We start from the raw sequence: 12454 nt of genomic DNA on the forward strand, positions 1-12454 counted from the left end.
TATTTGCCTTTGTGGATTCAGAATTTCATTCTTAAAGTTTTCCATCTTTCTTAGACAAATCTGCCAGAAAGAATTTTTAGATCAAGCATGCCTGTCTATCCTTCTTTTGAATCCCTTGGAATCTGCATTCTCCATATCTAGAAGATATGTCAGGCAATGTCTAGCCCTTCTAACTTCTACCACTTCTACTTCAATAATCAATTTGTAAGAATCAGATATAGAACAGAAGTTCATTTTATTGATTTTTTCCATCTTTTGAAGAAAAGATCATTAAGGAAAGTCAAGAAGCTATTATTTTTGGTGGAGAAGTACTACTACCTGGCTAATGCCTGAATAACTGAAACAGATCACTACTAAGTACATCATGCCATTGTACCAAGGGCTAGTGACATTCCCTAAATTTCTGATTATTTTTCCTCCATGTCCAAGGGGTCTGTAATATAGTGTGATGACAAAATTGCTTTTCCCTGTCTTCAATAAAATGTATGGATTTCTCTTTTCTCTTCTTTTCCTATCTGGTTCCTAGATTTCCTTAGATTCCAATCCAAGGTTTCATCTCAACAAGTCTCATTGTTACCAATGAGTCAAAATTAGCCTCTTTCTATTACTGGTTCCTCTTGCTTATGCATTTATATATAAATATTGAAGCATTTTGTTTCCTGTGAACTTCTGGATTTGTTATTCTTTCATGTGATTACTCTTCAAAGGTAACTAGCTTGATGGATTTACACATCTTTTTTTATTTTAAAGCTCTTTTCATTAGATTTACAAGAGGTCAGGCAAACACAATGATCTCTAACTGACTACATTTCCTTATTTTCCATTTATTTCTTGAAATCTTAATAATTGGGTTTCCAACCCCACCCTTAAATTCAAAACACTTTCTCTACAAAGTTATCAGTAGTCTTTTTTCACTGCTTAAACCAATGATCCTTCCATACCTTTTGAAATTGATAACTACCCTTATATTTCCCATCCCTCTGCTTTTTTCCTACCTTGGCATCTGTGGCACTACTCTCTCATGGTTTTTTATCTAGCTGCCTGATGATGATGATGATGATGATGATGATGATGATGATGATTCCCTAGCTAGATCACTATTTATCTTCCACACTCAAATGATGGGTGTTCTCTCTCTCTCTCTTCTTCCCTCCCTCACCCTCCCCCCTTGGCAATCTTGTCTATTCCCATGGGTTCAAATGTCATATCACTGAAAATGACTCCAAAATGGAGATAGCCAACTCTATAATCTTTCACCAGAACTCTGGTCCCATAATCCAGAGAGTATCTCCCTGTTAGTCATTTCCACTTAGATGTCTAATGCCAAGCTTAACATATTTAAGACAAATTATTTCCCCCCAAAAAACATAACCACCAAAAGACAATCAATGAATAAATAGCTTATCAGATATTATACTTAGTACTGAGGATCCAAAAACAGCTCCTTGCCCTCAAAGAGGTTACTTTACACTAGGGAAATAACATGCTTAACAGCTAAATAAATACAGGATACTTAAAGTATGTATTTTCCAATCCTGCAAAGGTGAATCATTATTTTTGTTTTGTCATTTCCAGCTCAAATAGGAGTGATATGCATGTCTCCAATTTCCCTTTGAAAGAAGCGGCCTTAAATGAAGTTGGGGTTTTTTAAACAGCGGAGCTGAAGAAGAAGGAGAGCATGGCAGAAATGAGGGAGGACAAGTAATACAAAGGCAAAAAGACAGGAATTTTCCATGGGGAATAAGCAAGTGAATCAGTTTGTCTGAACTACAGAATTCCCAATATTTAGTAATGTGCAATTAACCTGGGAAAATGGGTGGAAACCAGATTAAAAAGGGCTTTAAATGCTGGAGGAATTTATAGTTTATTATTATAAAAGCAACGTGGAGTTAGCTGAAACCCTGTGAATAGAGGAACAATATTAAGCCTACACTTTAAAAACAACAATTTGGCAATTATATGCAAAAGACTGTTTGGAGAGTGGCAAAAGTGAGTGTAGGGAGACCAATTATGAGTTTATTGCAATAATTCAGATGAAATTTTTTATATGAACAAAACTAATGCAACCAAGATTAGAAGGGAAATAATTGGGAACAAACTTTTTATAAAAAATTTCTCTCATAAAGGTCTCATTTCTCAAACATATAAAGAACTAAGTCAAATTCATAAGAATCCAAATCATTCCCCAAATTACAAATGGTCAAAGGATATGAACAAGAAGTTTTCTGATTAAGAAATCAAAGCTATCAATAATCATAGGAAAAACTGTTCTAAATCCCTTGTGATTAGAGATATGCAAATTAAAACAACTCGGAGGTACCACCACACACCTATCAGATTGGTCAATAGACAGTAAAGGAAAATGATAAATGTTGGAGGGAATGTGGCAAAATTGAGACACTAATGTATTGCTGGTAGAGTTGTGAACTGATCAAACTATTGAGAAAAATTTGGAATTATGTCCAAAGGGCTATAAAATTGTACATATCCTTTGATCCAGTAATATGACTACTAGGTCTGTATAAGAGATTTTTTAAATGGAGAAGAACCTGTTTATACAGAAATATTTATAGCTGCTCTCTTTGTGGTGGCAAAGAAATGGAATCTAAAGGGATGCCCCTCACCTGGATAATGACTGGACAAGTTTTGATATACAACAGTGATGGAATACTATTGTGCTCTGAGAGAGATGGAAAGAGTACATGAACTGATGCAGAGGGAAATAAGTATAAGAACCAAGAAAACATTGTACATAGTAATAGCAATATTGTGGAATGATCAACTGTGACAAATATTTAGCCACTCTCAGCAATATACTGATGCAGGATAATTCTGAGGAACTTATGACAAAGAATGCTGTCCACACCTCCAGAGAAAGAACTGTTGGAGTAGGAATGCAGATAGAAGCATATGATTTTTCACCTGTTTATTTGGATATATTTTGAGGTTTGGGTTTTATATGATTATTCACTTACAAAAATGAATAATATACAAATATGTTCTGCATGATAATACATGTAGAACTAGACTGAATTGCCTGCCAACTCTGGGGAGGAAGAAGGGAGGGAGACAATTTGGATCATAATAAAATAGATTTGTAAAGAAAAAAAATAGCCCAAATGAAGGTAATGAAGGTCTGAAATATGGTAGTTGAGGTATGAGTAAGAGAAGTGGACCATTGGGAGAAACCTTGGGGAGGTGGGAATCGACAAGACTTTGATGGCTGATCAAATACAAGGGAGTGACAGAGGGTGAAGAGTTGAGGATAATAATGAGGCCAGGAATCTTGCCTACAAGACTGGTTATACCCACAACAAAAATAAGAATGCTAGAAGGGATGGGTGTGGCTAGGAAAGAGAATGAGCTCTTTTTTTGATATTTTAGTCTTGGGATGCTGATGGGTTATTGATGTGAAAATGTCTAGCAGTCAGCTAAAGACTAGGACTGGAGGGCAGCTGAATCCACGGGAGGTCACCTAGAGAAAGTGTAGAAAGAGAAGAGGACCTAAGACAGAACCTAAGAATAAGGAGAACAAGGAGGATGATGAAAAAGACATAGAAAGATGATAGATGAATGTAACAAATGCTCATAGAAGAAAGGGTATATGGAAAAAGGGGTTATCAAAAATGTCAAACATTGCATATGTAAAACCTAGTGGAATTACTCATTGGCTTTGGGGGGGGGGGGGGGAAGGAGGAAGAAGGGAAAGAACATGAATAATGTAACCATGGAAAAATATTCTAAATTAATTAAATAAAATTCTTCAATCAAAAAAAAAAGTCAAACATTGCAGATAAATCAAAGACAGATGAATGAGAAAGGATTTCGGATTTAGCCATGAAGGGCAATCACTAGTGATGTTGGAGAGAATAGTTTCAGTTTGATAAGTCATACTGCAAGCTGTTTAGAAGTGAGTAGAAGGGAGGCAGTAGCTGGGTAGCTCAGTGGATTGAAAGCCAGGCCTGGAGTTGGGAGGTCCTAGGTTCAAATCTGACCTCAGAAACTTCCCAGCTATGTGACTTTGGGCCCTGTGCAAGTCAATTAACACCCCACTGCCCAGCCCTTACCACTCTTCTGACTTAGAATTGATACTAAAGACATATGGCAAGGATCCAAATAAAAAGAAAGAAAAAAAGGGGGGGAAAGTGAGAGGAGGGATAGCTTTTTGTAGATGTTTCTTTGTGAAAGACAAAAGATAATAGCTTGTGGGAATGGTAGAGTCAAGAGGAGTTTTTTTGTTGTTGTTGCTTTTGTTTTGTTTTAATTTAAGAATGGGCAAGATCTGGGCATGTTTTAAAGGTTGCGGAAAAGGAACCAATAAAAAATGAGGTTGAAAATTGGAGAGAGGGCATGTTTGAAAAGAAAAAGCTATTAGAAGAAACAGGATGAGATATAACCAAAGGCAAAAACATTTATTGGGAGGATGGATGGTAGTATTATAAATGAAGTAAACGAGGAGAAATTTATGGGAGGATGCTGAAGTGATATAATGTATACAACTGGAGATGAAAAGGAGCTCATGAAAGACCTCATTTTTTCCAGTGACAAATGAGGAATGACCCATTACTAACAGGGAAGGGGAGGGGAGTAATGGAGATGGCTTGAGAAGTTGTTAGGAACAGTCTTCCAGCTTCCCTGTATCTATTAAGGGGACTATCCTTCCAGTCACACATATTTGTGATCTCCAAGTCATTCCTGCCTCTTCCTACTCTCCCCTTCACATCTTTTCCTGTCCTAATCGCCCTACCTAGATCAACTGTTTACTCTGATTTCCACAGTCTCTCCTCTCCATCCATCCATGGCCACACGAGTGCCAAAATAACCTTTCCCAAGTCACTCTTCTGCTCAAAAATCTTTGGCAGCTCTATGTTAAAATGCAAATTCTTTTAAAAGCCTTTCTTTTCTGAGTCATACCTATGTTTTTATTGTTGTTCAGTTGCATCTGACTCTTAATGACTCTACTGACAAAGATACTAGTCATTTGCATTTCCTTCTCCAATTCATTTTACAGATGAGAAAACCAGGGTTAAGTGACCTGCTTAGAGTCACACAACAAGTACCTGAAGGTTGGATCTGAAAGCAAGTCTTCCTGATCTATGTTTCTAGAATTTTTACACTTTACCCTCTATGTGCTGAATCATTTACTAGATGTTCCTGGAGTGGACAGTTAACTTCTCATTTTTATCCTTTGCACAATCCCTCTCCCTACAAAGCCCTGGCCCTTTGACTGGAACTGGCCCCTCCTTCGCCAGAAAGATTCATTTCCTTGCTTGTTTGTGCTTGAGGTTTTGAGTCTCAGAACACCATCCTTCCCCAACCTTCTGTCCTAGCCAAGAGCCTATTCCTTCCTCCCTCAGTCCCCATTCTCCAAGGTGCATAGATATCTGTAACTGCACAGTATGTTCCAAGCTGGGGCAGCCCATGGGTGTTTGTTACAGAGAGAATAAAACCCTGGGGGTGCTGTTGAGTGGGAGGAAAAATACCTAGAATGTGTTCCCTCTTTGCCACTACCTTTTAGAATCCTAATTTGCCTTCAAGGGTTATGTTGAGGTGCTGCCTTCTACAGGAAAATCCTGTTAATGCTATTTCTATCTTCAAATTACCTCATACTTACTCATCTCTATCCATGTTATATAAACCCTATGGCAGAATTCAAACACCTTGAGGTCAGGTACAACTGTTCATTTTTGTTTCTGAATTTACCTCACATACAACCTTAACAGAATAAGAACTGATTATTTGGTGAGTTGAACCTTTCTTCACCCCCAAAACAAAGCTAAATAAAGTATAAAGATGTAGGAAACTAAATGATTCTTCTAAAACTTAGGGATTCTTTTGGAATACTGTCTATGAGGATTTACAGGAAAGGAGTGGACTACAGCTTCACTGGCCCTTCTCTCATCAAAAGGAAGACTGAGTCATTATCATTTCTATTTTAGCATAATAAAACCTAAAACAAAATGGAAACACTCATATAAGAATGAAGATTTGGAGTTTCTTAGGTACACAGCATTCTTTTTACCACTTGTAGAAAAACTTCAGAGGCACTTTACATGAGCACCAATAAATAAACTGTGTGGATAATGCAGATACGTAACAAATTAGTCCTCATGAATGAAAATTCTCAAAAACTTGACATATCATATTTTGAAAAAACTACTTTTGATTCATTAATTTAAAATTATCAAACCAGTTTTCCCCCAAAATGCAGACCAACTGTTTTAAAAGAAAAAACTTCAAAAACCAGTAATTAAAACAAACATTTTAAGAAAGGAGATAAAAGTGCTTAACAGGGTAGACTTATCATACCTTTAACATCAGGATCATCAATGTGAGGCTCAAGATTTTCTATCATCTCTTCAAGTTCCTTTCGTGTAGCCATAGTAATATTTGGAGAATCTGGTATAGTAACTTTTGGTGTTCCTTCTGGACTCTCAAGAGTTTTCTCAGTATCTTGCTCAAGCTCTAGATCTAGATCTATTTCGGGTAGAGGAGTCCTCCAGAAATGGAAGGAGTTATATAATTCCTGATCTAAGTAAGGTTGTTCCGGAGAACTTATGTCCATTTCTGGTAGCAATGTTATAGCACAACTGTCAGAACTTTGCTCAATTTCATCAACTGCTTCCTGAAGAATACTATGGAGAGATACTGAAGACAAAGTAGAATGTAAAGACCTATCCACGTGAATATGAGATTCACTCAAGGATTTCCTACATGTTTGAGTGTGATCATCCAGGTTATTTTCAAGTCTTAAGCTGGATTTACAAAGACAGACATCCAAAGGAATAGCCTCTGTCCTGAACTGTACATTCTCTGAGAAGTCATCTCCATCTCCGATTCTTTCACTGCAGGAAACATGAAAACAAAAAAAAAAATCTATTAATTTCTCAAAAGAAGGATACTAAAGTCAACTAATTACAGGAAACTTGGCAAATGGTGCAGTTTTGCCTTGCTACTCAGAATGATTCTGCCTCATTTTCTGTAATATGTATACACAGAAAATGTAAATTAATTTTAATATTAGCTTAAGCCAAATACAATAGGAAATCAAATTTTCTTATTCTTCATTCTAATACTCTGTTCTCATGGCATGAACAAGAGTTCATAATTATTAACAATTTTTATAATAAAGCTTTCTGGTAGTGCATTTCCAATGGTTTTCAGAGTATTCTTATGCAGGATCGTATACTCTAGATCAGTGATGGTCAAACTATGGCCCACAGGCCAGATGTGGGCCCCCTGAAACGTTCTATCCACTGAGGGCATTATTCGTAATCTGATGAATACAATGAGTAGGATACAATACAATGAAACTTGGAAAGAGTTGCCTTAGAAACAGACTGACAGATGAGCATTTCCTTTCCTTTGGCCCCCTCTTTAAAAAGTTTGCAGTTTAATGACCCAGGACAATTCTGAGGGATTTATAAAAAAGAACGCTACCCACATTCAGAGGAAGAACTGCAGGAGTGGAACCAGAAGAAAAACAACTGCTTGAACACATGGGTTGAGGCGGACATGATTGGGGATGTAGACTCGAAACTACCACACCAATGCAACTATCAACAATTTGGAAATAGGTCTTGATCAATGACACGTTAAAACCAGTGGAAATGAGCATCGGCCAATGGGGGGGAGGGGGAAAAAGGGGGGAGGTAAAGGGGAAAGTAAGAGCATGAATCATGTAACCATGTTAACTTTCCTAAAAAAATAAATATTAATAAATGTTTAAAAAATTTTGCAGTTTAATACCTCTATTTCTATAGATGAAGAAACTGAAGCTGTGAAGTTAAATGACTTGCTTATAGTCATAAAGGCTAAAATTTGAAACCAGGAAAGGCCTTTTTTCTTTGGAGGGGACACAACATGTTTATAGGGGAGATACGTAAATGAATAAATGTAAAGTGATTTGAAGAATACACAAATAACTGAAGATATCATTTAAGAAGGAGACAAGAACTGAGCCCGGGGTTCCAAGAAGCAAAGATGAGGAGTCCAGAAACAGATAGCCTATGAAAGGCACAGAAGACATGGAATGATAAACAGGTCATGAGAGTTGAGACACATTGCCTGCTAATGTGGGAGAATGTGCAACTAGCCTCGAAAGATGGGTTGAAGTAAGCCTATGAAAGGCTTTATATGCCAGAGTAACTTTGTATTTTATCCTAGAGGCAATGGGGAGTCATTAGAGTTTCATGAGGGGTGACATAGTCAAACCTATGATTATGGACTACAAAAATGTGGTAGTTGTGTGGACTAGCAAGGAGAAAGAATGAATGCAAGAAGAGCAATTAGGAGAGTAATGAAAATAGACCAGACAATCCATATAATAACCCCCCTCCCTGTACCAACTATTTATTTCAAAATTACTTCTAAATGCATAGACCCTTTGGTTAGTCATATTCTTGATTTCGTGATAAGTCTTGTATTTTCTTTAAGGAAATATTATTTATGCCTACTAGGCAGCTAGGTGGCATAGCAGATAGTGTAGGACTAGCAGTCAGGAGGATCTATATTTGAATCCTGTTTCAATCACACTAACTACCTGTGTGACCCTGGACAAGTCGCTTAACTTTCCTCAGTCTCATTAGTAAAGCACCTGCATTACAGGGTTATGATGAGGATCAAATGAGATAATAGATACAAAGTGCTCCTAAAGTACAACATACATAGTAGTTATCATTATTACCATTGCATTACACAATGTAGACAGTCCTGGAAAAGAGGTATTTAAGGTCCTGGAGAAGAGCTACTTAAATAGATTTCCTCCCTAATGGCAGAGAGGTGGGAAACTATTAAGATAAAATATTGTATATGCTGCTGTAGAATACGGGATGTCTTTTGAGCAGTCATTTTCCATCCCATCCTTAGTGACAAAAATAATTTTTTTTAAAGTTTAAATTGAGAGCCAGACCTAGAGATGGGAGGTCCTAAGTTCAAATCCGGCCTCAGACACTTCTTAGTTGTGTGACTCTGGGCAAGTCACTTAACCCCTATTGCCTTATCGCTCTTCTGTCTTAGACAAAAGGTAAGGGTTAAAAAAAAAAAAAAAGGATGTTAAGAACATGGAAGATATTATTTATTTTAACTTTTTTCCTTCTGGCTACTATTTTCACAATTGACAGTCTTTGCCTCTCAGGAAAGATGTTTAGACTTATCTTTATAAGAAAACAATGCAGAAAAAAAAAAGGTGGCTTACTGAGCAAGGCAAAAGAAAATGGGGAAAAAATAAGACCAGGAAAGAAATTAAAAGAATAAGAATCAAAGTAAAACCACAAGAAAGCAAAATTAAGACCTAAAAAAAACATTTTAGCAAAGAATTAGGCACTAAGATTATTCAAAGCATCATAGTTTTTAAAGGGATTATTTTGAAAGTACATACTGAAATTATCTAATACACCAGTTCCATCATATGGAATTTAATTAATGAAAAGATTTCTCTTGTGTATCTAACTTACACTAACTGCAGGTAATTTATGTTTCTAAATAGCTATCTGCTATAGCATATTGAAAAAAATTAAATTCAAGCATATTTAAAGATTCAGTTAACAAACATGCTACCTAATCATAGTAACACAACTTGGGTAGAGTGCTAGTATGCACTTCATTTTGTGTTCAATAAAATATAATCACATATAAAATCAAAGAACATTTATCTATGTGGGAACTAGAAGGGCTAAGTGACAGTATAGTAAATAGGAGAAGGAGAAAGAGTGTGTGTGTAAAATGAAATGAGTATTAAATGGTCACTTTTGCCACACACTGTCTAAGAGATTTACAAATATCACCCCCCTTTTAATAACTGAGGCAGTCAAAGGTTAAGTGACTTCTCCAGGGTCACAAAACTAATAAGTTGCATTTGAACTTATGTTTTTCCATCTGCAGTTTCAGTGGTTTATCCACAATTTAGGCTTTATGACTCTAAATTCTGCTTGTGGTAGAATAATGTCATTTTTGTATTTCACTTCTGATAAATCATTTTATCCCAACTTTTAAGAGGTAGAAATGAAATAAATATACTCAGATTTCTACACAATATTCCATAGCCTAGCAGGACCCTGAATCCAAGAGCTTTGAGAACAACAGCAGGGTCCCTCAGACCATAGGCCTTGCTTCAAATCCAAGTCTCCCAGCAAAAATAACACAAAGGGCCTGGAAGCTGAGCATCCTATTCAGGGGAAAGGTGGGGGCCCACCTTTCACACCACTATCACCACCACCAACTGTTGATCAACTGACAAGCAAACCTGAGGACCTTAGGAGTGGTAGAATCTCTAAGACCCTTTTTCCTGCTCTCAGTCTAGAAGGTCCAACAGGTAACAACCTGGGAAACAACTCCAGAGAGGAAAGGGTCAACCATCTCTGACTGCCACCTGTGGAGCAGAGAAACCAACCTAACTTAAGCAGCCAGGCAATCCTAAAGGAGAGAAAAGATGCATACTTACACCAAGTCAATCAAACCACAAGCACAATCACCTTGCTTCAAATCCCAGAGAAGATTGCTCAGAATTCTAAAACTAAGAGTCTTGGAAAGAACAATGTTCCCCCAGACCAGTAGCCAAGCTTCTCTGGGTGCTACAGCAAGACTCAGAAAAGAAAGTTAACAACAAGATTAGATGGTTCAATATCAGAAACTATGATTTTATCAGTGGAAATAATACTAAACAATATGTATTCCCATTCCCATCTACTTTGCTGCTGTACCTTAAGAACCATGAGTCTTTTCTTCTGACTTTAAAACCTTTTACATGTTGTTTCCTTCATTAGAATGGAAGTTCCTTGAGAGCAGAGACTGCCTCAATTTCTATTCACATTCTCAATAGTGCTTTGTATATAATAAGCATTTAAAAATACCATTTTTCTTTCCAGATCATTTATTTAAAAACAATTGCTGGATTCACAGGCCTAGGTTCAATTCCTGTCTCTCATACTTATTATACTGCCTATATGACCTTAAGAAATTCACTTAACCTCTCACTAAGTCTCATTCGTCTCTTCTTGCTTTCTTGGGGCTTTGAGTAATCCTGGTACCTAGTTCTTCAACTTGTCATATTGCTAAAATATATTTTCTATTATATCTTGGCTTTGTAATTTTGCTTTCAAGCTGTATTACTTTTTTTCCCTATTTTTCTTTGTCTTACTCAGTAGGTGTTTTTTTTTTTGTTTGTTTTTTTAAGATAAAACTCTTACCTTCTGTCTTAGAATCAATACCATTGTAATGGATAAAAGGTAGAAGAATGGTAAGGGCTAGCCAGTGATGGCAAACCTTTTGGTGTTCCTCCCCTTTCCCCAAACATGCTGGGTATACCCTGTCCCCTCCTTACCCCACACAGGGGAGGGAGGAAGCACTACCATTGGGTAGCTGGGTAGAAGAGAGGGTGAAGTGAAGAATGTCCTCAGTGAGTGTAGAGAAGGGGAGGGGAGTGGCCCAAAGGCTCTATTTCCCCCTTCAGCTTTGCTGCATGTGAGCCACCCACCTTACTCTGTGTGCTCCCCCACTGTCTGCTAGAGGGGCAGGGATATGAAAAAAATGGAATCATGCTGTGGAGAGGGGGAGGGGAGCAGCTCTGTTCGAGTCCCTCTGCCTTTCTAGTAATGAACTCTGGGTGGTGGGGGTGGGGAGGGAGGGTGGCCCCATGCCCACAGAGAGTGTTCTGCTTTCTCTTGGGTCCCTGTGCCTTAGGTTTGCTAACACTGGGCTAGGCAATGTGGGTTAAGTGACTTGCCCAGGATCATACATCAAGGAAGTGTCTGAGGCTACAATGGAACCCAGGAACTCGTCTCTCCAGGCCTGGCTCTCAATCCACTGAGTCACCTACCTCTCCCTTCAGGAGGTTCTTAATTGTCTGAACACACCTTTTAACATATATATCCCTGCAACTGGCTTAAGGGATACAAATATGGCTTAAAATGAAAAATAACTCTGGTGGTCATATTTTAGAGTTGCTCTCCATTAAGTGAAGTTTCCCAAACTTCTTTCCCTTTAGTGTAGTCCTTTTTCCTCCTCCTTTTTTTTAAAGATCATTAAAACAAAATCATTTTCAAGCCTTCTGCCTTATTTAATTCTATGAACCTGGATGACATTCAAGATTCTGAGGGAACTTTTCTATCATCTTTTTTATGTTTCTTTCTTTCTTTAAAAAACAACAAAACAAACAAACTCTTACCTTCTTTCTTAGAATCAATACTAAGTGTCAGTTCCAAGAGCAGTTAAGAGCTAGACAACTTGGATTTAATGACTTGTCGAGGATTACAGAGCTAGGAAGTGTCTGAGGCCACATCTGAATCCTGGTCCTCCTGTCTCCAGGCCTGATGCTCTACCCACAGTGTTACCAATGCCCCTTTTTAATATTTCTTTTTTTGTCTGTTTGTTTGTTTTTAAACCCTTAACTTCTGTGTATTGGCTCCTTGGTAGAAGAGTGGTAAGGGTGGGCAATGGGAGTCAAGTGACTTGCCCA

At 37.5% G+C, this 12454-nt stretch overlaps 1 protein-coding gene across 2 annotated transcripts in view; it reads right to left on the reverse strand.

Moving 5' to 3' along the window:
* The window catches only part of PPP4R1 (protein phosphatase 4 regulatory subunit 1), an 84948-nt gene that overhangs the window by 25510 nt on the left and 46984 nt on the right, over positions 1 to 12454 (reverse strand). For both annotated transcript variants that reach the window (XM_044666851.1, XM_044666858.1), the window contains one exon: positions 6310 to 6839. In XM_044666851.1, coding sequence (XP_044522786.1) covers positions 6310 to 6839 — 530 coding nt within the window. The remainder of the gene's footprint in view (positions 1 to 6309; positions 6840 to 12454) is intronic.

This window comes from Gracilinanus agilis, chromosome 1 (genome assembly GCF_016433145.1).
Source record: "Gracilinanus agilis isolate LMUSP501 chromosome 1, AgileGrace, whole genome shotgun sequence".
NCBI classification, from domain to species: domain Eukaryota; kingdom Metazoa; phylum Chordata; class Mammalia; order Didelphimorphia; family Didelphidae; genus Gracilinanus; species Gracilinanus agilis.